Here is a 26,988-nt window from a genome sequence, read left to right on the forward strand (position 1 = left end):
TTTTCTTTTTTTGTGTGTTTGTATTATCCTGTTTTTATTTTGTATCTTTTTTTGAAAAACTAATAAAAATAATTATAAAAAAAGAGAGAGACAGTCTTGTTTAGTCAAGGGAAATGAATCTCCATTGCGACCAAATTTTACTCTGGCAGAGATGTCTGAGTGAATTTCCCTTAGAAGCAAAAGTAACCTTTTATTGATATTAGTATTACTAAGCTTCTGCCACAGCCTAATTCTGGGTATGGAATCAAAAGCAGAGGACAGGTCAAGAAAGGCTGCATGGATTTTACAATTAAACTTATTTATATCTTTATCAATCAAGGTGTGTAAAACAAGGCATTGGCCAGATGTACTGTGGCCTTTACGAAAGCCAGCTTGTTCAAGGTGAAATAGCTTCATTTCATCAGCCCAAGCAGTTAATTTCTCAAGTAGGAATCTGGAATAGATCTTGTAGGCTATGTCCAACAAACTAATAGGTCAAGAGTTGGACGGGTCTTGTGGGTCCCCCTTTTTATAGATTGGAGTCACTATGCTCTGTTTCCAATTGATAAGGATCTTGAGAGTAGAATTGTTGGTGGTGAAGAGGGATGTCAGAATTGGCCCACCAATTCTAATTACGGTAGATAAAAATACCTCCGGCATACCCTCCCCCAGAGATTTGCCACCAGTTAACGATACAGTACATCTCTCTGGGGAAACTGGCTCCCATGTGGGCAGGGAGGAAACCATATTTATTTTGTTTCCCTAAATACATTTGGCTTGTAGGTACAAAAGTACTCAAAGTACTACTCAATACAGGCAGGTGCAGACCTGTGAATTTGGCATCCCTGTTATCTTGAACATTGTTTCTGTCATCCTGACCTTTTGTGGTCTCCATCCAGAATAGAAACACTTAACGATTAAGATCAAACACACCATTTTAGCTGACCCTAATTCCCAGATGAGGATCAAAGCTGATATCTCATTTTTAAAATGAGAACAAACCATGCTTCATCCCACAGGGAACTCTGTGGGATATGATGAAGGAAAATGTATAAGGGAATATCTGCCTTTTATCTTGAGAAAGAAGAAAGAAATGAGATTATTGCGTAGGAGAAAGAAAACTATTTGGCACAGTGGCCTTGAGTCCTTCTTTAATTCAAACCATGCTGCCAGAAATGAGGAACTGGGTATTTGATATCCGGTCAAACCGTTTTTCAAAAGTGCAAAGTGCATTCTACAGAGTAGCCAATACCTAGGGTGCAGACAAGGTGCACAAACACATTCAAAGCATATTATTTCCCTCAAGGATTTCTGTAGTTTGTTAAGGGTTGCTTTGAACTGTAACTCTGTGAGGGTTGAAGTACAGTACCCAGTGCAATTCAAGATTTTGGTGCTGACCTTTATTAGCTGACTTTACTAGAAGGTAGTAGAGTGGGAGTACAGAGGGTTTTGAAATCTTAAGTATGGTTTCGAATCCCATTCTTCTAGAGGAGGTGAGGGGTTATAGTCCCTGTGGTTTACTCTATCAAAGTAACCCCTAAATACTTGGGCACACATCCTAACAGCAATTATTAATTTAGTGGTGGGAGGCCTGATAGTGAGATTGGGAGTGAAATATATAATAAGTATAGTGCTATTGTTTTCATAAAAGATGTATTAATTGATCATAGCGGAATTGTGGGTATGAGGCTCACGTTCATAGAAATCCTATAGTTAGTAGGGTGGCTTTTGTTATAAGATTAACTGTAAATAATTCTGTTTGTGTAGTTAAGGTTGGGCTAAAGAATAGAATGCATGAGAGGGTATTTATTATTAGCCGAATATTTATGTATTTGGCTAGGAAAAATAGTGTGAATGGTCCGGCTGCGTATTCAACATTAAAACCTGAGACTAATTTGGATTCTCCTTCAGTTAAGTCAATTTGTTTCTGCTAGAGTTGATACAAACCATATTATTACGAGGGGACATGTGGATAAAATTAACCAATTATACTCTTGTGTAATGATAAGGGTGTCTTGTGAAGGCACCAGTTAGTATAATGACTGAAAGTAAGATAATACCGAGAGTCACTTCATATGAAATAGTCTGTGTGATGGCTCGTAGGGCATATTTTGAGTTTGATGCTCATCCAGATCATAAAATTGTATACACTATTATGCTTGAGAGGGCTAGTAGAAATAAAAGCCCCAATTTTATGTCTGCTAAAGGGTGTGGCATTGATATTATGAGGGCTAATAAAAGGGCTAAAGTTGGTGCTAGAGTAAAAAGTATGGGTGATGCATGTGTTGGGTTAATAGGTTCTTTAATACAGTTAATAGTTTAATTCCATCAGCAATTGGTTGTAAAATTCCAAAGGGTCCTACTATGTTTGGGCCTTTTCGTAGTGTATGTAGCCTAGAATTTTGCATTTGAGTAATGTTAAAAATGCTACGGCAATAAGAATAGGAATAATATATACAATAGGATTAATAAAGCAGGATAAATATTTATGCATTATTAAGAAGGGGATTTGCTTCCCTGTAGAAAGATTTTAGGTCTTTTGCATTACTTGACTGCCACCTTAATAAACCCTAATTTGGGGGTAGGTCTACTACTTTAGCGGTAATCAGTAGTTCTAATTTGGACGTTCTTTTGGTATTAGTCCTACTATCTTGGTCCTTTCGTACTGAGAATAGTGCCGCATAGATAGAAATCAACCTGGATTTCCCCGGTCTGAACTCAGATAACGTAGGACTGTTAATCGTTGAACAAACGAACCTTTAATGGCGGCTGCACCATTGGGATGTCCTGATCCAACATCGGGGTCGTAAACCCCCTTGTCGATATGGACTCTAGGCAAACCAGGGGTCAGCAAACGTTTTCTGCAGGGGGCCAGTCCATTGTCCCTCTGACCTTGTGGGGGGGCGGACTATATTTTTTGAGGAAAAAATCCCCCCCCCAACTCTCCTCTTCCTTTTCCACAGCACCGGACAAGCCCCAGTAGCTGCTTACCTGTGCCTTGCGAGCGGCAGGGGCTGGCGGCGGTGCAAAAGGTCTGGCTCTGGAGAGGGGCTACTTAAAATGGCGCCCAGCCAACAGTGGCTCAACAAAGCCCAGCCCCCTTCCTCCTGTAGGCAGGGCAGGGAGAAACCAGGAGGAGGGAGGGAGGAGGTGCCACCACGGTGTGTGTGTGGGGGGGGAATGGTGCAGCCCAAACAATCAGCATCCGCACAATCCATGTGGCGATTCCCCGCCCGTCCGTGGGCCGGATCCAGAAGGCCTTAGTTTGCCGACCCATGCCCTAAACAGCCTCAGCTACTGTATGTATACCTGAAGGAGCATCTCTACCTCCATCGCTCAGCCGGGACACAGCTGGGACACAGCCTTCTGGGGGCTCCCTTATTGTGAGAGGTGAAGCTACAGGGAAGCAGGCAGAGAGGCTTTTCAGTGGTGGCGCCCGTCCTGTGGAATTCAGATGTCAAGGAGATAAACAACTATGCAACTTTCTGTAGACATTTGAAGGCAGCTCTGTATCAGGAAGCTTTTAATGTTTTATATTTTGTTCTGTTTTCATATTATGCTGGCCACCCAGACTGGCCAGGGCAACCCCAATGGGTGGGGAATAAGTAATACTGTAGTAATTTCTTTATTTATAAATTCATATCCTGCCTTCTCTTACAAAGGATTCAGACTGGCATATATCTCAACTAAAAAGGCTTGTTGAAACACAGATGTTTCCCAGCAGGCACTTCACAAGCCCTGATGATCAGCCTGTGCCTGCAAACTCCCTTTGGCCCAATTGCTCATGACACCCATGACAACACCAGGTGCCAGGCTGCTGGGTGTGGCATGACTGAAGGTGCCTTGCAGATCAGGTGAGGAGACCTGGCTGCCTTGATGAGGTCCGTGTGCCAGAAGTGCCAATCTACTGCCCCAAGTTAGATTGTTATGCTGCTGGCTTGCCATTGGTCAGTATGGAGTGTACAGTATTGTTTAGCATATTTATGCTTCATGGACTACAATGGTCAGCTAATAGGAGCTAATAATGAAGAGCAATCTGCTGTGTCTGACTCTTCGTGACCCCATGGACCAGAGCACATCAGGCACTCCTGTCTTCCATGGAGGCAGTGGAAGACAGGAGTGCCTGGCATGCTCTGGTCCATGGGGTCATGAAGAGTTGGACACGACTAAACAACTAAACAACAACATTGTTTAGCATGCTGTTGTTGCAGCGACTCAACAACCTCTAAGCCAGGCATCCCCAAACTGCAGCACTCCAGCCTACAACTCCCATGATCCCTAGCTAACAGGACCAGTGGTCAGGGATGATGGGAATTGTAGTCCAAAACATCTGGAGGGCCGAAGTTTGGGGATGCTTTCTCCAAGCCATGGGTAGGCAACCTAAGGCCCAGGGACCGGATGCGGCCCAATCACCTTCTCAATCCGGCCGACGGGTGGTCTAGGAATCAGCGTGTTTTTACATGAGTGGAATGTGTCCTTTTATTTAAAATGCATCTCTGGGTTATTTGTGGGGCATAGAAATTTGTTCACCCCCCAAAAAAAATATAGTCTGGCCCCCGACAAGGTCTGAGGGACAGTGGACCGGCCCCCTGCTGAAAAAGTTTTGGTCTAAGCCCTCACTGGTGACATAAGGATGCCACCTGTAGAAAGAGTGGGTAGCACCCCCCTCCCCCAACAAATCTACATCCATCAGCTATAAAAATTCAAGACTCTGGACTTTTGAGAGATCTGTGGTCATGACGGCCCTGCACCTTGCCTTCCTCTGCCTACTCATTTTAGCACCCGAGTCCAAAAAGTATCTAAAATGTGAGCTGCATGATGAATTAATACGACGAGGACTGGATGGTTATCACAACATTGGAGTAGGACACTGTGAGTTCTGATATTTAGGTGCTTGACTCCCTTTAACTTCTTTGAATTAATTTAGGTCCAATTTAACTGCCACTTGCTATGGTTTTGTTGAAGGCTTTTATGGATTGAGTTTGTTGTAATTCATTATTTTCTTGATGTTTAGAGCGTCCTTTAAAATGTTTATGATTTCTCTGACATTGTTTAATATTTGCAGATGTGCCACCTTTTCAAAATGGGCCCTGGTAACACATAGAAACAAAATTGGGCATTGAGAACATTTTCAAAAAATGTCCTGTTATTTTCAGAAGTTGTGATTTTTACTTTTTGGGGTGGGAGTGTAACAAAGCAAAACAGTTCTGGTACTATGTGGCTAACATAAAAAAGGGTTTTCAGGTTCTAGTCCCATTGTGGTTTGTCTATTAAATGTTATTAAAGGTGAACATCCTCAAATATGGGTTTCAGATTGTGCATTTATTGAGCTTTGCAAAGGTCTCTATTGAGAACAACATGGAAACAGTTGAATCTGATGGGAGGAATTCAGTGCAGCACTAAGCAGTTCTTTCTACTTGCCTGATGTGCACTCCCCGCAGGGTTGTTGTTGTTGTTGTTGTTTTGCCCCACGAAAAACTTGGGGGGCATGGGAAGCCCAGCTGTGCTAGAGAAAGTCCTTGCTCAGGCATTTGCTGGTGGTACTACTCCGTCAAATCTGCCCTGATTAAATTAACAATTATTCTAAAAAAAATAGAGAAAATTATCATGAGGAATTACATAAAGCAAGTATGGTAACAGGTTACATAAAAAATGGAATTGGGAAGTGTTAAGAGTAGATTATTTATTCCTTTAAAACTGTGATCAATTTGTGAGGAAGCTCCGTTAGTGGAAATAATCAAGTTTTCTGGTTCTCATGTTAAAACTAAGCATTTATAAAAATAAAAAACAAATAACATAATTAGCATATCTATTTTGTATGTATATGTGTTTCATGCTATGAAAAACAAACCTTTATGTGTCCTGTGCTAGGTGAAACACTGAATCTTGAAATGGTTAATGTCAAATTTGAGAATGGTTAATGTTTAGGGCTGCCATACATCCTGGATTTCCCAGAGATATCCGGGATTCCACTCCTGAAAATGGTGTCCAGGGGAATTTTCAGAACTTGGCAAATGTCCAGGGAACAAACATTTCTTTCTCTGCGCGGGGCTGGCTGAGCTGCCTCCCTTCCTGGTGCGCTCTCTCTCTCTCTCTCTCTCTCTCTCTCTCTCTCTCTCTCTCTCTCTCTCTCTCTCCTCCCTCCCTCCCTCCCTCCTTCGCCTGATGAAGATGTGCGATGGTGGGAGGAGGAGGGGCCCCGGTGGTGGTGGTGGTGGGTTGTCTGGTTTTTGGCTCTTTGGAATATGGCAACATTCTGTAAACATTTAGATTACCTGAAATGTTGAGTCATAATATGAAATTTCCTGTTTTGAAGTTTTGCACTTGATATGTAGGAAACAAAATGCATTCTACCTTTCTAATCTGTGCTTTCCTCCCAGGGTTGTGTTTGGTCCTGTTCGCAAGTCAGTTTGACACGCAACACTATGAGTACACAGATGGTCATCCATACTACGGCATGTTTTATTTGAGTGGTCTGTTATGGTGTGACAATGGGAAGCACCCCACAAAGAACCTCTGCAGTATTGACTGTGAGAGTAAGTGGCGACTCTTTGCTTTTGCCTTCTGCAACTCAAGGAGAACTATTTATTTCAGGGGAGGGAATCTGCTCCCTGGGGGTCGCCAGCTTGGCATGCCACGCCACTTCCCCTGAAACAAGGCTGCAGAAGCCCCACGCTGCTGTCACTTGCTTTTTTTAAAAAAAGAAGAAAAAATGAGTTTGTGTGTTTATTTCTTTTCTTTTTTGCCATATAATATTTTATTGATTTTTAATTAATCAAATTCAACTCATTATTTTTCACATTTTATCCTTTTGGCTTTTTTAAAGCCTTGACTTCCGTCCACCCCTTTCTAATGGTTTTCTAACATTTATTCTAACATCTATACTTCACTTATCAATCATTGAATTAAATTATAACAAATACTTATCACTAAAATCTATTTTACAATGATTTTTCTCTTCTATAACTTACAAAGCTTCTTGCAATCCTACCAACGTAGTACATTGAATGCAACTATCTTTCAAATAGTCTATAAATTTAGTACAGTCTTTGATGAACTTCTGGTCATGCTGTTCTCGGATTCTTCCCGTCATCTTGTCCAATTCCACATACTCCATCAATTTCACTCTCCATTCTTCTTTTGTCGGTAATTCTTCTTGTTTCCATTTTTGTGCAATTAATATTCTTGCTGCTGTTACTGCATATTGGAAAAGTTTTATATCTTGCTTTTTAATTCTTTGCATGCTCAATGCCACCCCTTTTTTTGTTATTTGTATCTTTCAGTATTCAAAAAGGGGTTTTGTGGAGGAGACTTAGGGAACTTTATTACTGCAGTTTCTTGTTCTTTGCAGTATGACTAACGGGTGGCACTGTGGGTAAAACCACAGAGCCTAGGGCTTGCCGATCAGAAGGTTGGCGGTTCAAATCCCCGTGATGGGGCGAGCTCCCGTTGCTTGGTCCCAGCTCCTGCCAACCTAGCAGTTCGAAAGCATATCAAAGTGCAAGTAGATAAATAGGAACCGCTACAGCGGGAAGGTAAACAGTGTTTCCGTGTGCTGCTCTGGTCCACCAGAAGCGGCTTTGTCATGCTGGCCACATGACCTGGAAGCTGTACGCCGGCTCCCTTGGCCAATAACGCGAGATGAGCGTGCAACCCCAGAGTCGGTCACGACTGGACCTAATGGTCAAGGGTCCCTTTACCTTTACCTTTAAGGTTGCCATATTTCAGAAAGTGAAATCCGGACACAAAAGTTGTTGAGCTTATAATTGCATATACATGCCTAGACTGGTTCACATCATTAAAGCCTCATTCATCACAATGAAAGAGGCATTTTTCAAAGACCAAGCAGAGCTTTGATAGACTCACTTGTAGCAGTGACAGGAGACAGGAATGGGAGGCACTAGGAAACTATTTGGATCCATCTGTTTTGGGGGGCAAACCAATTTAATGGGTCCTTCATTCCTGAAGATTTTTCTGAGGCCAAGTAAGTCTCAATCCCATCAGGGATGAAGGACCCATTAATGGAGCAGGAGTAACTTGATGCAGACTCATGATTGAGACAATGAGGTGGGCTGAAGTAGCTGCCACAGGGCATTGCCCCTGCAACCCCCCTGGCTGCTGTGGTTGTGGCTTCCAGTGAGATAGAGATGACGCAAATGTTGAACCATGAGCCTGGAGGATTTCAGCACTGCTGCTGAGACCACGGCTAGCTCAGGAAGGCAGATGGTAGGTAGCAGGGTGGAGAATACACCAACAGAGGCCCCTCTTCTATCTTGATTTGTACTTCAATGCCAACTTCAATAACTTTCCTGGCAGAGTTTCTGGATGACAATATTGCAGATGATGTTGAGTGTGCAAAGAAAGTTTCTGCAAGCAAGAAGGGGATGTTAGCTTGGTAAGTGGCATCAGCTTGGCAATGTCTAAGAATGAAAATATAAATGACAATATCATATAATCAAATTGAGCACAAACTTTTTCTGGCAGAGAAAGGCAGAGAAAAGAGAACTGCTTTCAGCCCCATACCCTTTGTGTATTAAGTACATTTCAAGAGTCCTTTACAATAGGACAGTCTATTATGAAAAATGGTGGAAGAATTAACTCAAGACTAAATGAAGAACTAGTTGATCACCAGGATGGTCTGCTCAGCTAGTACATATCAGGCAGAGATGCTGCTTAAAGAGTTTAGAGGCGGCTGCTGTTGTTTTTCCTTGTGGGGAACAGCAGAGTATCTATTGATCAAAAGTTAAGATAACGGGTGCATTCCAATGGTGCAAATTCAGCATAAAATTAGAAACATAAAGGAAAGGATGTAATAATGAAAGAGAACAGTGTGAAGCTCATTCTACACTTTGGTGCTTTAAAAAAAAGCCTCTTAAGGCAGTGATGGGAGCCTCCAGTTGACAGGCCTCATTAGACCCCCAGGCCTCTCCATTTGTCTTAAGAGGGCATTTGGCCCAAGTCATGCCCACCTGTTCATCTCTTGATACCATAAATAGAAATATGACATCAGGTGTGGGACATGTAAAGCAACTGCCTTATTTTTAAAAGGAAGAACCTGGAGCTCACTTTAAGTGTGCTCTCAATTCTTCCTTTTCAGCCTCTGCTGAACTTGGTGCCGAATCCAAAGCACTTTGCAGTGCTGGAATTATTTTTTAATTCAAAATGCATCTGCAAAGGAATAATCTTTTTTTGAAACTGTGGCTGAAATTTTAAATCGCCTGATATAATTGTTGGGAGATAATGCCAAGGCCTTGTGCCTTCCCCCAATGCAGCTTCACCGGGCATTATTCACTCTGGTCTCCCATCACACTGATGCAACCCAGACCCTCCTGGGACAGAAGCGTTAGCCTTGAGGTGTAACATCTAACCCTAATTTATTGCAATGAAATCAAATATGGCTCCTCTTTCTCTCTCTTCCTCAGAGAGACCACTGAAACAAAACATCATTGTGAGAGAGCAGTGGGAGGAAAGGAGCAAACAGTGTATCTCCCTTTCTGCTTATATAGCTCTAACAATCAGCAGCTGAAATGCATTACAATAATCCTATATCTGCAGCGTAGGGAGGGGTGAAATCCTAACAATTATGTGACAGCAGGTGATGTCCAAAGTGTTTCTGTCCAAAGTAGGGTTGACCATTTCTGGATCTGGTCATCCAGCTGGTAGCATAGATGGTTAAGGCAAATGCCAACAGCCCCAACCTCTCTCTCATAAATGTTGTTTCTTTTTCTCTTCTCTTTTAGGAAGCCCTTTGAAGAATACTGCCGTCATCCTATGCCTTCCATACTCTATTGGGAATGCAATAAGCCTTGAAATACAGGGATACATTTATTATTATTTTCACCACAAGCTGTTCTGATTGGATAGGGTAGTTAGTGGTACTACCACATCTCATTCTGGGTCAGCTGTTTGATGAAGGCGGCAGGCCCAAAACCTGAGGACCATTTGATCAAAAGTCAAGATAATCTTCAAAATTAACAAACACCTTTAAAGAGAGAGAGAGAGAATCTTCCTGAAACCCACAACTTGGATGAATCCTATAAACATGTCTCAATTGATTCCATTCAGACAAAAATTATATGAAAATTTTACATCAGAACCAAGTCAATATAGTTGGCATAGAGTACTCTTCTGAACTTGAAAAAACAACAACATTGGGATGGATCCAGGTTAGGTTAGTTACACTTAATTCCCACTGAAATAAATGTGACTTCAGTCAGCCATGACTAACGTCTTGCACTGATTTCAAGGTGACTGCTTCAGCTAGGTTAGCTGGGGGCAGCTCTGCATAAGCAGGTCCCATTCCCCTCTGCAGACACAGGCCAGGACCACAGAGCAGGGCCTTGGCTTGTTTGTTTTAGCCAGGACATTCAGTGGTGCAAGGATCCCTTCTCGCTGCTGCCCATCCCATGTGATTCCCTAGGTTCTGAATTGTGCTGCTAGTCAACCTCTGAGTAAGATGAACTCACATCTTCTATGATTCCACGCCATCTAGTTTCTGCCATGGCTTCCAGCCAGGAAAAAACAGGCTACTGCCATCAACTAGGTCTACCTCTTGCTTGGTCCACAGTCAACCTGCAGCAGCCCTCACCCTCTGCAGCCAGGTGCCAGTTCCTTTTTCTTCCTGCCTCCTCCTTAGCCTTTACAGCACCCTCTTTCCCTGACTCCCTCATCATTCCAATGATTAAATTCTATATTTATAATCTTCACCTCTCCTCTCCACCCCAATCCCCTATTATCCCTCCTCTGTTGGATAGCCCCTGTCCCAGCCCCATTCTAGTGTAGTATCTTCAGATTCTCTTATTTACAGTCCGCAAGATGCTAAATGTGACTAACAGTCAAATCCAGTGCTCCCATTCTGCTTGCAAAATGGCTTTTGGCTGAATAGAGGTATCTGATAACACATGAGAAGAGGGTTTTCAGCCCCCTTGCACCCTGAAAATGTGTTTCTGAGGTTTGGGGGGCCCTCCAGAACAGCATGGAATACAATATTAGTTAGCAACATCATCACTATTCATCTTACAGTCATCCACAAGTATCTCCAAGTATGGCTATAATGGTTACCGTATAAGGCAGTTACCGTAGGCCAATCAGAGTGATGTAGAGAGTATGCTGAACAAAGGGTATGGAATATGGAAGACCCACACTAACACAAGAGCCAACTCCTGGGGCCGCCCCAATAAAATATTTGAGGGGGCCGCCCCCCAAGTTGTTGGACATTGCCATTCAAATGGCATGCTTGCTCTGTGTCATGTGATCAATTACGCAGGGCAGGGCTTACTTGGGTCTCATTATTTTATTCAAGTTGGCACCCCTGCACCCCACACTCCAAGTGTTCTCAGAGCTATGGCATGATATAAATGGGCCTCAACATTGGGGGGGGGGACTCTCTAAGGAGAGGACATGAGATTCTGAGCAGCAAGCTGGATCTGAGTCCGGCCTGCCAGCATCAGTACCATTCTGCCAGCCACGTCAAAAGATGTGTAGCACATGATACAAAGCTAATCAAGAATGGGATCATTCACAGACTGACTCTGTGGATATGGCAGATGGTGATTAAGGCAGGACTCACACCTTTTTAAGGGACCATCCCAAGTGAAGACACCTTCAAATGTGGGGAAAGGAGAGGACTTCAATGGCCCTAAAACTCTACTTCCTCTGTCTTTCTTACCTATTTTGGCCTGCACGAAATGCCTCTTGCCTACAAGAGATGTCAGTTTTCCAGACATGTAAGGTGTATCTGCCCTCATGAAGCCGAGCCCCTTTCCCCCTAGATTATTGCTTATTACCTCCCTGAACCATCTGACCTTGGGGAACCAGAGAAGGGGTGACTGTCTCTCTCTACAGAAGGAACACTCCTGCCCTAATTACATATGCTCCTGGCACAAAAGCCCTTGAAGCTATACTTTTAGGGCAGCAGGCAGGGTTCAACTGCTCCCACCCTGCGGACTCAAGAGGCAAGTGTGCTAGTGGCTGGCAGGGCAATAATAAGCTCACTATCAGTTCCATCACCGTGAATGGGCTAGACAGGAGTCATGAATGGCAATCATAGCTCAGGCGCCTCCCCAAATGTATAACATCAAAGGATCAGAATAACCCCACTTGTCCACGTCTTCAGTTTGATTAGCAGCATCACCCATGCCTGCTTCAAGAGAAAGGCACTGCTTGTGTTCTTTCACCTCTTCATTTGAGTGAACAGCAAAGCTCACACTCTGTATGAGAGTTGTTGTTGTTGTTGTTGTTTAGTCGTTTAGTCGTGTCCGACTCTTCGTGACCCCATGGACCAGAGCACGCCAGGCACTCCTGTCTTGCACTGCCTCCCGTAGTTTGGTCAAACTCATGTTCGTAGCTTCGAGAACACTGTCCAACCATCTCGTCCTCTGTCGTCCCCTTCTCCTAGTGCCCTCAATCTTTCCCAACATCAGAGTCTTTTCCAAGGATTCTTCTCTTCTCATGAGGTGGCCAAAGTATTGGAGCCTCAGCTTCACGATCTGTCCTTCCAGGGAGCACTCAGGGCTGATTTCCTTAAGAATTGATAGGTTTGATCTTCTAGCAGTCCATGGGACTCTCAAGAGTCTCCTCCAGCACCATAATTCAAAAGCATCAATTCTTCGGCGATCAGCCTTCTTTATGGTCCAGCTCTCACTTCCATACATCACTACTGGGAAAACCATAGCTTTAACTATACGGACCTTTGTCGGCAAGGTGATGTCTCTGCTTTTTAAGATGCTGTCTAGGTTTGTCATTGCTTTTCTCCCAAGAAGCAGGCGTCTTTTAATTTCGTGACTGCTGTCACCATCTGCAGTGATCAAGGAGCCCAAGAAAGTAAAATCTCTCACTGCCTCCATTTCTTCCCCTTCTATTTGCCAGGAGGTGATGGGACCAGTGGCCATGATCTTGGTTTTTTTGATGTTGAGCTTCAGACCATGTTTTGCGCTCTCCTCTTTCACCCTCATTAAAAGGTTCTTTAATTCCTCCTCACTTTCTGCCATCAAGGTTGTGTCATCTGCATATCTAAGGTTGTTGATATTTCTTCCGGCAATCTTAATTCCTGCTTGGGATTCATCTAGTCCAGCCTTTCGCATGATGAATTCTGCATATAAGTTAAATAAGCAGGGAGACAATATACAACCTTGTCGTACTCCTTTCCCAATTTTGAACCAATCAGTTGTTCCATATCCAGTTCTAACTGTAGCTTCTTGTCCCACATAGAGATTTCTCAGGAGACAGATGAGGTGATCAGGCACTCCCATTTCTTTAAGAACTTGCCATAGTTTGCTGTGGTCGACACAGTCAAAGGCTTTTGCATAGTCAATGAAGCAGAAGTAGACGTTTTTCTGGAACTCTCTAGCTTTCTCCATAATCCAGCGCATGTTTGCTATTTGGTCTCTGGTTCCTCTGCCCTTTCGAAATCCAGCTTGCACTTCTGGGAGTTCTCGGTCCACATACTGCCTAAGCCTGCCTTGTAGAATTTTAAGCATAACCTTGCTAGCGTGTGAAATGAGCGCAATTGTGCGGTAGTTGGAGCATTCTTTGGCACTGCCCTTCTTTGGAATTGGGATGTAGACTGATCTTCTCCAATCCTCTGGCCATTGCTGAGTTTTCCAAACTTGCTGGCATATTGGGTGTAGCACCTTAACAGCATCATCTTTTAAAATTTTAAATAGTTCAGCTGGAATATCATCACTTCCACTGGCTTTGTTATTAGCAGTGCTTTCTAAGGCCCATTTGACTTCACTCTCCAAGATGTCTGGCTCAAGGTCAGCAACCACACTACCTGGGGTGTACGAGACCTCCATATCTTTCTGGTATAATTCCTCTGTGTATTCTTGCCACCTCTTCTTGATGTCTTCTGCTTCTGTTAGGTCCTTACCACTTTTGTCCTTGATTATGGTAATCTTTGTACGAAATGCTCCTTTCATATCTCCAATTTTCTTGAACAGATCTCTGGTTTTCCCCATTCTATTGTTTTCCTCTATTTCTTTGCATTGCTCATTTAAGAAGACCCTCTTATCTCTCCTTGCTGTTTTTTGGAAATCTGCATTCAGTTTCCTGTATCTTTCCCTATCTCCCTTGCATTTTGCTTGCCTCCTCTCCTCCGCTATTCGTAAGGCCTTGTTGGACAGCCATTTTGCCTTCTTGCATTTCCTTTTCCTTGGGATGGTTTTCGTTGCTGCCTCCTGTATAATGTTACGAGCCTCCATCCATAGTTCTTCAGGCACTCTGTCCACCAAATCTAAATCCTTAAACCTGTTCCTCACTTCCACTGTGTATTCATAAGGGATTTGATTCAGATTGTATCTTACTGGCCCAGTGGTTTTTCCTACTTTCTTCAGTTTAAGCTGGAATTTTGCTATAAGAAGCTGATGATCTGAGTTACAGTCAGCTCCAGGTCTTGTTTTTGCTGACTGTATAGAGCTTCTCCATCTTTGGCTGCAGAGAATATAATCAATCTGATTTCGATGCTGCCCATTTGGTGATATCCATGTGTAGAGTCGTCTCTTGTGTTGTTGGAAGAGAGTGTTTGTGATGACCAGCTTGTTCTCTTGACAGAACTCTATTAGCCTTTGCCCTGCTTCATTTTGAACTCCAAGGCCAAACTTGCCAGTTGTTCCTTTTATCTCTTGATTCCCTACTTTAGCATTCCAATCCCCTGTAATGAGAAGAACATCCTTCTTTGGTGTCATTTCTAGAAGGTGTTGTAGGTCTTCATAGAATTGGTCAATTTCACTTTCTTCAGCACCGGTAGTTGGTGCATAAACTTGGATTACTGTGATGTTAAAAGGTCTGCCTTGGATTCGTATCGAGATCATTCTGTCATTTTTGAGATTGCATCCCATTACAGCTTTTGCCACTCTTTTGTTGACTATGAGGGCCACTCCATTTCTTCTACAGGATTCTTGCCCACAGTAGTAGATATGATAGTCACCCGAACTGAATTCACCCATTCCCTTCCATTTTAGTTCACTGATGCCCAGGATGTCGATATTTATTCTTGTCATCTCATTTTTGACCACATCCAGCTTACCTCTATTCATGGTTCTTACATTCCAGGTTCCTATGCAATATTTTTCTTTACAGCATCGGACTTTCCTTTCACTTCCAGGCATATCCGCAACTGAGCGTCCTTTCGGCTTTGGCCCAGCCGCTTCATCAGCTCTGAATCTACTTGTACTTGTCCTCCGCTCTTCCTCAGTAGCATGTTGAACGCCTTCCGACCTGAGGGGCTCATCTTCCAGCGTCATAACTTTTATATGCCTGTTGTCTTTGTCCATGGAGTTTTCTTGGCAGGGATACTGGAGTGGCTTGCCAGTTCCTTCTCCAGGTGGATCACGTTTAGTCAAAACTCTCCACTATGACCTGTCCATCTTGGGTGGCCCTGCATGGCATAGCTCATAGCTTCTCGGAGTTATTCAAGCCCCTTCGCCACGACAAGGCATTGATCCATGAAGGGGCTGTATGAGAGTATAAAAACCAAAACTGGATGTCCATCCATTGTGTGCTATACAACCCCAAAAGCAAAGGCTAAGGCTAAGGCTAAGGCTAAGGCTAATAATAATAATAATAATACACTTGTTTCACTGTTTAAGGCATAAAACTGTGGCAAAATTTCTCCTATCCTAGACTACATCGCCCTCTCAGCATGGTCTTTCCTTAATAAAGCAAGCACACAAAGAACTCTCTCTAAGCAGCACCTCGCTGCAAGTGATCTCTTTGCATTCCTTCCCTTAGATGGGTTTACCTGGAGAGAGTTAGGACACCTGCAGTACAGCATGTCTCCCTCTCTTATGCAGGCACTTTGGAATGTGTTTTAGCATAGAAACAATAGAAGGAAAGCTGCTCCTGGTTTAGGCTAGCCTTCTGAAGGTTTCTATATGCATCATCACCTAAACTTGGATCCACAGACACCATGGCCTCATATACCAGATCTACCATTGTCATATTCAGAACAGCTCTGCTGCTCGATGTTTCAAGCATGGACAAACAAGTTCAAACGTCACTAAGCTTTAGAATGAACCTGCTGCTCAGCAGCCTTAACCTTAGACCATTTCCGCATTGCTTTTTTCTCAGTGGACAAAGCTGGCCATTTACTCAGACCCTAAAGCATGGGTAGGCAAACTAAGGCCTGGGGGCCAGATGCGGCCCAATCGCCTTCTCAATCCATCCCGCAGATGGTCCGGGAATCAGCGTGTTTTTACATGAGTAGAATATTTCCTTTTATTTAAAATGCATCTCTGGGTTATTTGTGGGGCCTGCCTGCTGTTTTTACATGAGTAGGATAGGCACTTTTATTTAAAATGCATCTCTGGGTTATTTGTAGGGCATAGGAATTCATTCATATTTCCCCCAAAAAATATAGTCCAGCCCCCCCACAAGGTTTGAGGGACAGTGGACCAGCCCCCTGCTGAAAAAGTTTGCTGACCCCTGCTTTAAAGACTCCCAATGTTCAAAAATGGTTGCCAAACCCAACCCTTCCCCATCAGAGGAAGTTTAATAAAACACAAAGGGGGGGAGGTGTGCATGGAAGCCTTCCCTTTGCTGTTAGGACCCCACTGCTCTGACTATATAATGAATATAATTATAATGAATATAATAATATAATAATATAATGAATAATATAATATAATATAATATAATATAATTAATATAATATAGGAAAAAAATTAATAAATTGAGGTCTATATACTTCTTGCTTTGATTTATGTTTTCCGTGTTTCACATGTTTAAAGGTTTTATATTTGTAGTGGACATTAGCTAAGAGTCTTTTATTTAATCAGCAAAAAAACTGCATCCTACTTTACAGGTTCATCTTTCCCAGTATATCTACTCCGGTTGGCAACTGATCTCCATGGTTGGTCTCAGATGAAGTCCTTTTCGACTTCCGGAAAGATGGTGTCGGTTCAGAAAACAGGCTTTGGAGCTCCGCAGGACAATTGAATTTAATTGCTGCTCAGGGAAGTGATTTTCCTTTTTCTACTTTTAAACTTATCAATTCACTAAGAACTTATCAGCACTTTCTTATCTATTTTATAAGAAAAAGAAATAAATAAAATTCCTTCCAGTAGCACCTTAGAGACCCACTAAGTTTGTCATTGGTACGAGCTTTCATGAGCATGCACACTTCTTTAGATACCCATGACCGAGAGCCATGCAGCCCTGTAAAAGCCCTGTAACTATGTTATGTAAAAAACTATTTAAAAAACTATGTAAAAGCTTACCTACCTGTAACTATGTTATAAGAAACACTCTGAGAAGGCCATTAGCTGCTAGCTGTTAATTGCCAGCTCCCTTTTACACTTTGTTTTTTTACTTCCTGGCAGTCATTACACAGAGAAGCTCTTCAACAGAACAAACTGAGCACTTTTTTCCTTTCCTTTCCTGCTAAGGAATTATTATTATGCCTTTTTGCAAATGCTACAGGGATACAGAGGAGGCAGTCCTTTCACCAGCTCCCAAACAATCAAAAATGGAGGACTTCTTTAACAAATCTGTTTTTACAGTTTCAACAAAAAAAAACCTGTTTTCTCCTCCTGAAGTTGATTGTGAATGTGAGGATAATACTGGGAGTGGGGGTGTAGCAAACTGACTTTGAGCTTCAAATAGAGGAAGAAATAACAAGTAGGGAACGCACCAAGAATGGTTGAACACATCTTCCAACAAATTTGAGGTATTGCCTCCCAAATAACTCAATTATCCAAAGAGGTCCATAGATTATCTGTTAATACTAAGCAGGTACCAATAGACCACCAAAGCACCAAAGTGAAATGGCAGAACCCCAACCTCAACGCAGAATGTGTAGAGGTCCTTAGAATTAACTCTCCTCATCTAATCTTTCAACCAAAAAAGATCTGCATGACAATCTGTGGAAGTTCAGATCAAACTTCTAACTGGAAAGGCGCTCAGTGTGCCAAATGACATCTATCAGACTTACTTAGAATTCAACTTACAGAGATCAACCTAGTTGGGACTGAATCCCTGAATACCACAAACCAATTCCCAAAAATCATGTTAACTTTTTCCTGGATCACACTACTAGTATAAATGATACCCTGCTGCCTCAAAAATTGGCAAACTCTAAAAGCACAATGACCAGCAAATCACTGTAAAACAATCAAACTTCTATCATGGAATGTAACAGGGTGGCTGAACAAGATTCAAGACAGCGATTTCTGTCTTGCCTGCAAGAAACCTGGGCGAAAGAAGGTACTACGGTTGAATTATAGAGTTTTACAAGTTACACCCAACCAGCACTTAAAACTGCAAAGCACGGAAGGCCTAGTGGGAGGCTGGCGGTGCTGGTGTCAACATCTCTTAATGTAACAGCGCCCTTCGCTGACCACCCCTATTTTTTTAGTGTTGTCTCTCTCCAATAGTCTTCTGATAAATATTTACTGTATTTCTGATAGTCTTCTGATAAATATTTACTGTATTTGCATACTTCTTCAGTAATGTCCTGTGGGGAACTGAGTTCATATTGGGAAAGACTTGACCAACTACTTGAAAGCATAGACTCCTTGTTGCCCAACCCTCGCTTTGCCTTGGGGTGTGTGTGTGTGTGTGTGACTTCAATGTCCGGATTGGCCTTGTCTCCCCACAAAATACAATATTATATGGACTAAACTTGGAGGATGAGCCCGAAATCTGCCAGAGGGCAGCAATGGACACCACATCTAACCACACTGGGAAATACCTCTGTGAACTTATAATTAAGCACAATCTTTTGTTATGTAATGGGCACGGAGGGGCATTTTACTTTTATTTTCCCCAGCATTAGCACCATAGATTATAATATCCTAACATCTAATAATGTAAAAAAATTCCTTCCAGTAACACCTTAGAGACCATGGTATGAGCTTTTGTGTGCATGCAAATGAAAGCTCATACCAATGACAAATTTAGTTGGTCTCTAAGGTGCTACTGGAAGGAAGTTTTTTATTTTGTTTCGACTACGGCAGACCAACACGGCTACCTACCTGTATCTAATAATGTGCCAGTTAATCGAGACACCTTTATGATAATCCCCAGAGCTGAAAGTGACCACTTTCCACTTGAGTTATCACTTGCACCATTTCCTTCCATTCTATACAAGATCTCAAAGCAGCTGTTTTATTACAGAAAAATTTCAGAAACAGACTGGAAAGGGAAGTAGCTGAATTGGAACTCATTATCAAGCTTAAAACCATGGAGCCACCTGGGATGAATAAAGACATCGGATTCTTATCTCATTATGCATGATCAAGCTTTCTTTAGCGCCTCAGCCCTTGCTTTTCCCCCGCAGGACCTATTGCAGTCATCATCAGTCGTTAACAGCCATCAACAGGTTTACCACTCCTATCAGCCCATCACCCATTCCCACCCAGCCCCCCCCCCACCCTCTGAATATACATAAGGGTCTGGTTACTTCTGTTTCAGTGTTTCTGTGTATCTGAAGAAGTGTGCATGCACACGAAAGCTCATACCAAAATAAAAACTTAGTTGGTCTTTAAGGTGCTACTGAAGGAATTTTTTTATTTTTGCTTCGACTCAGACCAACACGGCTACCTACCTGTAACTAGAACATTTTATCATTAACACTCGAATATTCTATTCCAAAAATATCTATTCTCCACCAATAATTAATCAATTTATCCAAATCAAAAATTATTTTCCCTTCTGTTTCTCCCCTTAGCCTAGAAATTTTTACCAAAAACTTTCCATGAATTTAAATATTAATTCTTATATCATACTAACATTTAGACACATTATAGCAAATTCAACTGCCCTTCCCCTGAACTCAGGGTCTCCCAGATTCTTCAACGAGTTCCACAAGTCATTCCAGTTTCGGACCGTCTAAATCAATCAAGAAAGTTACACCCATTATTACCCTTCACCCCACTCCCACCCTGTCCCTGCCTACCCACCATTCTTCCTCAATCATCCCCTGGTGCCTCCCCAATTCTTTAAATGCTGTAGTACAAAACCATCCAGCAATAATTCAATTTCCAGCCCTTTCTCAGTTTTTATTCCCTTTGGATTCTGACCCCAGTATGGATCCTGCCCTCCTCTCTCATTGGGAGGACATTACCCCATGCTGGTTCTTCTTTGGGGATTCCTTGGATCAAGCAGATGTTCTGTCCCCCCCCCACTAGGGGAACAATGTTCCATGTATCTTCCTCCTTTTTTTAAGTTCAATTACACTGTCCAAGACTGATGATTGTTCCTCTTGCTTGACTTCGCTCTCTGTTAGAGTTAATCCTTTTTCTCTGTCCTGACAATTCTGATTCCTTTCACGCCATTCACACAACTGTGTATTACTTTCATGCAACAATATGTTATTTTGCCGCAATTCCATAAGCAATTCCAAAAGTTCCCTCTGAAAGTCCAGGCCATCAGGTGATGTGGCTACAGGCATTGTCCATGTCTGATAATTGTTCATTTTGCTTCTCTTCATTCTCTGTTGGAGTTAGTCCTTTTTCATTTCCCTTGTAATTCTGAGTTCTTTCACTCATTTCGCGTATCAGTATATTGTTTTGCATCAAATCATTTTAAGGTCCAAAAGTTGTTCCAAAAGTAGTTTCTGAAATTCAAAGGACTCAAATGCCTCAGATGATGGTAATCTCAGATTTCATGGGAAAAGAGCAGATAACCCAGCAGGAGGCGGTGCAATTCGTATTTCCAAACCAATTTTATGTTCGATCTGGTTATTAATCTCATTTTCAATTCTTCTTCATGTCTTGAAAAAATCAGGTGCTCATTCATGAAAAGAGCATATCAAACCCCTTGTCCACAGCCTTATATTTTGCACTCTCTTCAAAGTTAACAAATCTCAGCCTCAAAGAGGTAAACAAATTCCTTCTTATTGTGATGTCACAATGGCAGCTCACTAATCCTTCTGGTGACCCGAAGCCAGTTTCTTGATTAATAATCATTGCAAACTGACTTTGTAACATCTTGATATTCTGATTTAATTTCACATTGTTTGTATATTTAATTTGCTATTTCTCATCCTCCATTATTTCTTTTAAGATTTCCATTTCCCCTTTTCCCCGTTTTGTTCCTAATGCTATTTTGCTGTATGAATAATCCTCGCATCACAGCCTAACTGTCGTCCCAAACCACATCCATAAGGGTGAATATACATAAGGGTTTGGTGGATTCTGTTTCAGTGTATCTGACGAGGTGTGCATGCACATGAAAGCTCATACCAAAATAAAAACTTAGTTGGTCTTTAAGGTGCTACTGAAGGATTTTTTTATTTTGCTTCGACTCAGACCAACACGGCTACCTACCTGCAACCACATCCATTTTCGTTCCCTTATTAGAATTATTTACAAAATACTCTGTTAACATCTTCTGTGCCTTCACATTTATTACCTCATCATTTAATGAACTGTGTACACAAAGAGTTTTTCTTCCAAAGATTTATAAAATTCCATCTTACTACCATTTGGTACGTAAATTCCGACAATTAGTAGTTTTTTTGCCTTGCCACACAATTTGTACTGCAATGACCCTTCCATCTTCGTCTTTGAAGATTTGCTGTGCTTCGAACTTATTTTTAATATACTACACATCCCTCCTCTTTTTCTTCCTGTCTGGTGATATAAATTCATTTCCTAATTTTTTGTTAACTAAGACTCTTCTATGTTTCTTCGCTACAAGTGTCTATTGTTAACAAATAATGTCCAGATTCTTTTTCAACAAAAAATGTCCAATTTTATTCCTTTTGTCCTTATTATTTACACCATTAACATTCCAAGTCCACAATTTTAATCCCATCTTGTTTTCTGTTAAAGTTAAAAGTAAAAAAAGTATTTAAACCTCTTCTTCTTCTTCTTCTTCTTCTTCTTCTTCTTCTTCTTCTTCTTCTTCTTCTTCTTCTTCTTCTTCTTCTTCTTCCTTATTACTTATTACTTATTACTTATTACTTATCTTTATCCTCTTCTGGAGTTTAAATTCAATCCCATTTTTTCTTCAGAATCTGTGTCAATGTCTTATATTGTTCACGTTTTTTCAACAGATGAAGTGGCACGTCCTTAAATATGATTGTAAAAACACCATCAATACATTTTATTCTCTGCTTGGTGCCAGGTGCCCCCTGTGGATCATTTTAAAATAATTTTCCTTTAGGTCATAGCTAGCCGTGAATTTCAGATTTTTTTCATAGATGATTTCACTAGTTCTTCTTTCGTTTCCCACTCAAGCAATATTTTATACATTTCAGAGAGATTTTTAACCTTAGATCTTAATATCTCATTTTTGAATTGTGATTGTTGGTAAATCCCAGTTTTTTGTCTGCCTTAAACTTGGAATTAATTTGATGATAGTTTAGCCAATCTGACACATATTCTTTAATTTCCTCTAGTTTCCTCTATTTTTTGTTTCCCCTCTGAGAAGTCTTAACAGATCTTTGTAGGTACCCCATTGGTCCCCCATATTGTTTTTCCCCCCTTATCTCTCCTTCTATTGGGGATAACCACCTTGGTGTTTTGTTTCCCATTTTTTATACTTTCCCCAAACTCCAATTAAACTTTTCCTGCTAACATGATTAGAAAAACCTTTTATGTATTTTGGCTTTCCCATATCAGATACATGCATGCCAACAATATTTAACATCATGCCCCTCTAGATGTGCCTGTAGCGGTTTAGTCATGCTGGCCACATGACCTGGAAAGCTGTCTGTAGAGGAACACTGCCTGAAAGTGGAGATGAGTGCTGCACCCCATTGTTGCCTTTGACTGGACTTAGCTGTCCAGGGGTCCTAAACCTTTACCTTTTACCTGTTGTGTAAATGCCTTCACATTTGCCCCGCTCCCCCACCATGACTTGTGATGTAATGCACAACTACCAATCCTCCTAAGGGTGCTGCATGATGATATTCTTGCATTTTTATTATATCGAGAGTTATACACATACACAAATAACACAAATATACGCTCCCCCATCAAGAGAATTATCTTAACAATAGAGAAGCTCCAATTAACAGCCATTGAGGTTCTCAGGGGCAAAATTTGGATTTTTCAAGAATGACACAAGACATAAGCTCTTGTGGAGGTGCATTTCAACCTTTTGAGGTGGGAAGAACTTTGGGACACCATGTTCCTCCAAATATTAATTTTGGCCCTGTGACGTTGGCATTCTCAGCACCACGCTGTAACCAACTGAGCTATGCATGCACCTTGTCTTCCAACAAAATATGCCCAGAGGCAGCTTGTGTTTGTAAAGTGGCGAGGCAGAGATGACTTTCTGCACATGCTCAGAAGTGTGCTTACTAGTTTCCAAGGGCTCAAATCAAGCCATCCTTGCTCCCTAATCCTTCAAGAATGAGCACAAATGCAAGATCTCCCGCCTCCCTCAATCTCTTGCTGAGCTCAGCCTTCCTCAATAGGAGCAGAGCCATAAGGATGGCTGAGCAATGTTCTCCGGCTTGCTAGGAAAACATCTGGGATTCTGGAGAGACATTTCGCAGAACGTTTCACTGCCACAAGCTCTGAGCCAGTGGAGGGAGCCGGCAAACAGCCAGAAATTTTGCAGAAGGAAAACAAAGTCTAGCCCTCAAGGCAAAACAAAATGTACGCAGGGTGGGTTTGGCCTGTTCGTCATAGAATCATAGAGTTGGAAGAGACCCCAAAGGCCATCCAGTTCAACCCCCTGCCAAGCAGGAAACATCATCAAACCATTCTTGACATATGCCTGTCAAGCCTCTGCTTAAAGACCTCCAAAGAAGGAGACTCCACCACACTCCTTGGCAGCAAATTCCACTGCCGAACAGCTCTTACTGTCAGGAAGTTCTTCCTAATGTTTAGGTGGAATTTTCTTTCTTGTAGTTTGAATCCGTTGCTCCGTGTCCGCTTCTCTGGAGCAGCAGAAAACAACCTTTCTCCCTCCTCTATATGACATCCTTTTATATATTTGAACATGGTTATCATATCACCCCTTAACCTTCTCTTCTCCAGGCTAAACATACCCAGTTCCCTAAGCCGTTCCTCATAAGGCATCGTTTCCAGGCCTTTGACCATTTTGGTTGCCCTCTTCTGGACACGTTCCAGCTTATCAGTATCCTTCTTGAACTGTGGTGCCCAGAACTGGACACAGTACTCCAGGTGAGGTCTGACCAGAGCAGAATACAGTGGTACTATTACTTCCCTTGATCTAGATGCTATACTCCTATTGATGCAGCCCAGAATTGCATTGGCTTTTTTAGCTGCTGCATCACACTGCTGACTCATGTCAAGTTTGTGGTCTACCAAGACTCCTAGATCCTTTTCACATGTACTGCTCTCAAGCCAGGTGTCTCCCATCCTATATTTGTGCCTTTCATTTTTTTTGCCCAAGTGTAGTACTTTACATTTCTCCTTGTTAAAATTCATCTTGTTTGCTTTGGCCCAGTTGTCTAATCTGTTAAGGTCATTCTGAAGTGTGATCCTGTCCTCTGGGGTGTTAGCCACCCCTCCCAATTTGGTGTCATCTGCAAACTTGCTCAGGATGCCCTCAAGCCCATCATCCAAGTCATTGATAAAGATGTTGAACAAGACTGGGCCCAAGACAGAACCCTGTGGCACCCCACTAGTCACTACTCTCCAGGATGAGGAGGAGCCATTGATGAGCACCCTTTGGGTTCGGTCAGTAAGCCAGTTACAAATCCACTGAATGGTAGCATTGTCTAGCCCACATTTTACCAGCTTCTTTACAAGAATATCATGGGGCACCTTGTCAAAGGCTTTGCTGAAATCAAGATAGGCTACATCCACAGCGTTCCCTTCATCTACCAGGCTTGTAATTCTGTCAAAAAATGAGATCAGATTAGTCTGACATGACTTATTTTTCAGGAACCCATGCTGACTTTTAGTGATCACAGAGTTTCTTTCTAGGTGCTCACAGACTGTTTGCTTAATGATCTGCTCTAAAATCTTTCCTGGTATTAAGAAGAGAATTAATATTTGATCCTAGTTTGGAAAACTGGTTCAAATGAGGTGTTTAATCTTCTTCTGAATAACTTTTCTCTTTTTCTTTGGATGGGGAACGGAGATGTTCAGAAGGACAAAAGTGGCATTTGTGATAATGCAAAGGCTAGTTTCACAGGTCTATGTAATCTTAACATAATAATAATAATAATAATAATAATAATAATAATAATAATATTTATTTATACCCTGCCCATCTGGCTGGGTTTCCCAGCCACTCTGGGCAGCTTCCAACAGAAGTATTAAAATACAATAATTTATTAAACATTAAAAGCTTCCCTAAACAGGAAGATGTCCTTCAGATGTCCTCTAAAAGATGTCCTTCAGATGTCCTCTAAAAGTCTGGTAGTTGTTTTTCTCTACGACATCTGTTGGGAGGCCATTCCACAGGGCAGGTGCCACTAACAAAAAGGCCCTCTGCCTGGTTCCCTGTAACTTGGCTTCTCACAGTGAGGGAACCACCAGAAGGCCCCTCAGCACGGACCTCAGCACGGGCAGAACAATGGAGGTGGAGATGCTCCTTCAGGTATACTGGACCAAGGCCGTTTAGGGCTTTATAGGTCATTCTGTGAGCGGCAAGTGGGGAAGCAAATGTTCTTTGCCTTGTGAAGGCTGGCATCTGGGGATTCTCCTCGATCTGGCTTTGAACACTGATATCTAGATGATGGCCATGTCCTAAAGTGCCTTGGATGTCTCAGCTAAGCCTCTTCTAAGTAAATCTAGCCATGGTGATAAACACTTTAGTACCGGGAGGTTTTTAACGCTTGATGTTTTATGTTTTTACATACGCTGTAAGCCACCCAGAGTGGCTGGAAAAACCAAGCCAGATGGACAGGGTATAAATAACAAAATGATTATTATTATTTTATTATTATATCATGATCTATATATTAATTACAGGGTCTTTGAAACTTGTCCAGAAACTCCAGTTGATTGTCATTACAGTAGCTTAACAGATAATGTCCAAGAGATTGAAAGAAGTTTTAAATCAAATAATACATAAGGATCAGGCTGGTTTTCTTCCTGGTAGACAGTTAAAGGATAATGTAAGACACATAATAGATGTAATAGAATATCTGGAGACCAAGATAGATAAACCAGCTGTTTTGATGTTTGTAGATGCTGAGAAAGCTTTTGACAATATATCTTGGCAATTTATGAAGAGGAATTTGGAATCAATGGTTGGGAAAAATACATTCGTGAATGGGATCGAGGCGATTTATTCAGAGCAAAAGGCAAGATTGATAATTAATAATACCCTAACAGAATATTTTGAAATCACAAAAGGAACTAGACAGGGCTGCCCTTTATCACCGTTATTGTTCATCATGGTCCTGGAAATATTATTGATCAGATTAAGAGACCTATCTACAATTAGAGGTATTAAGGTAGGTGCAAAGCAATTTAAAGTGAAAGCCTTCGCAGACGATTTAGTTTTAACATTGGAAAATCCAAAGGAAAGTGTTGCAGAAGCTATAGAAGTAATGGAGAAATTTGGCCAATTGGCAGGATTCAAATTAAATAGACAAAAAAACAAGGTTATGGCAATGAATATGACGAAAGAAGAAAAACAGGAATTACAGTTAAAACATGGACTCGACGTGGCTAAAAAGGTAAAATATCTGGGAATATGGATGACAGCAAAGAATATTAATCTTTATAGTGATAATTACGAACAAGTATGGAAGGAAATAAAGAAAGACCTGGAAAGATGGACTAATATGAAAATGTCATTCTTAGGAAGAATCGCAACAATAAAGATGAATGTATTACCTAAGATGTTATTCCTATTTCAAACTATACCTGTGGTTAAAGGTACGAGGCAATTCCAAGAGTGGCAAAAGATTTTATCAAGATTTGTCTGGCAGGGGAAAAAACCTAGAATAAAACATAAAATTTTGGTAGATAAGAAAGAAAGAGGTGGATTCGCCCTGCCAGACTTGAGACTTTATTATGAAGCGTCTTGTATCTGTTGGATAAAAGAATGGATAACTCTAGAGAATACGGACTTGTTAGATTTGGAAGGTTTTAACAATAGATTTGGATGGCATGCATATTTATGTTATGA

The 26,988-nt window shown here is 41.7% G+C and overlaps 1 protein-coding gene across 1 annotated transcript; it reads left to right on the forward strand.

Annotated features, from left to right (window-relative positions):
• Positions 1 to 4,715: 4,715 nt before the first annotated feature.
• On the forward strand, positions 4,716 to 10,092 carry LOC118097573 (alpha-lactalbumin-like). Its single transcript, XM_035140545.3, has 4 exons — positions 4,716 to 4,851; positions 6,360 to 6,515; positions 8,296 to 8,374; positions 9,720 to 10,092. The coding sequence occupies exons 1-4, from the start codon at positions 4,716 to 4,718 to the stop codon at positions 9,787 to 9,789; spliced, it is 441 nt and encodes a 146-aa protein (XP_034996436.1). The 3' UTR covers positions 9,790 to 10,092.
• The last annotated feature ends 16,896 nt before the right edge of the window (positions 10,093 to 26,988 follow it).

This window comes from Zootoca vivipara, chromosome 15 (assembly GCF_965207765.1).
Source record: "Zootoca vivipara chromosome 15, rZooViv2.hap1.1, whole genome shotgun sequence".
Taxonomy (NCBI): domain Eukaryota; kingdom Metazoa; phylum Chordata; class Lepidosauria; order Squamata; family Lacertidae; genus Zootoca; species Zootoca vivipara.

Excerpts from the sequence above, each read along its gene's own strand:
- LOC118097573 (XM_035140545.3), top strand. The coding sequence starts at position 4,716 with ATGACGGCCCTGCACCTTGCCTTCCTCTGCCTACTCATTTTAGCACCC. Across the intron at positions 6,516-8,295 it reads CTGCAGTATTGACTGTGAGA|AGTTTCTGGATGACAATATT; the intron begins GTAAGTGGCGAC and ends CTTTCCTGGCAG. Across the intron at positions 8,375-9,719 it reads AAGAAGGGGATGTTAGCTTG|GAAGCCCTTTGAAGAATACT; the intron begins GTAAGTGGCATC and ends CTTCTCTTTTAG.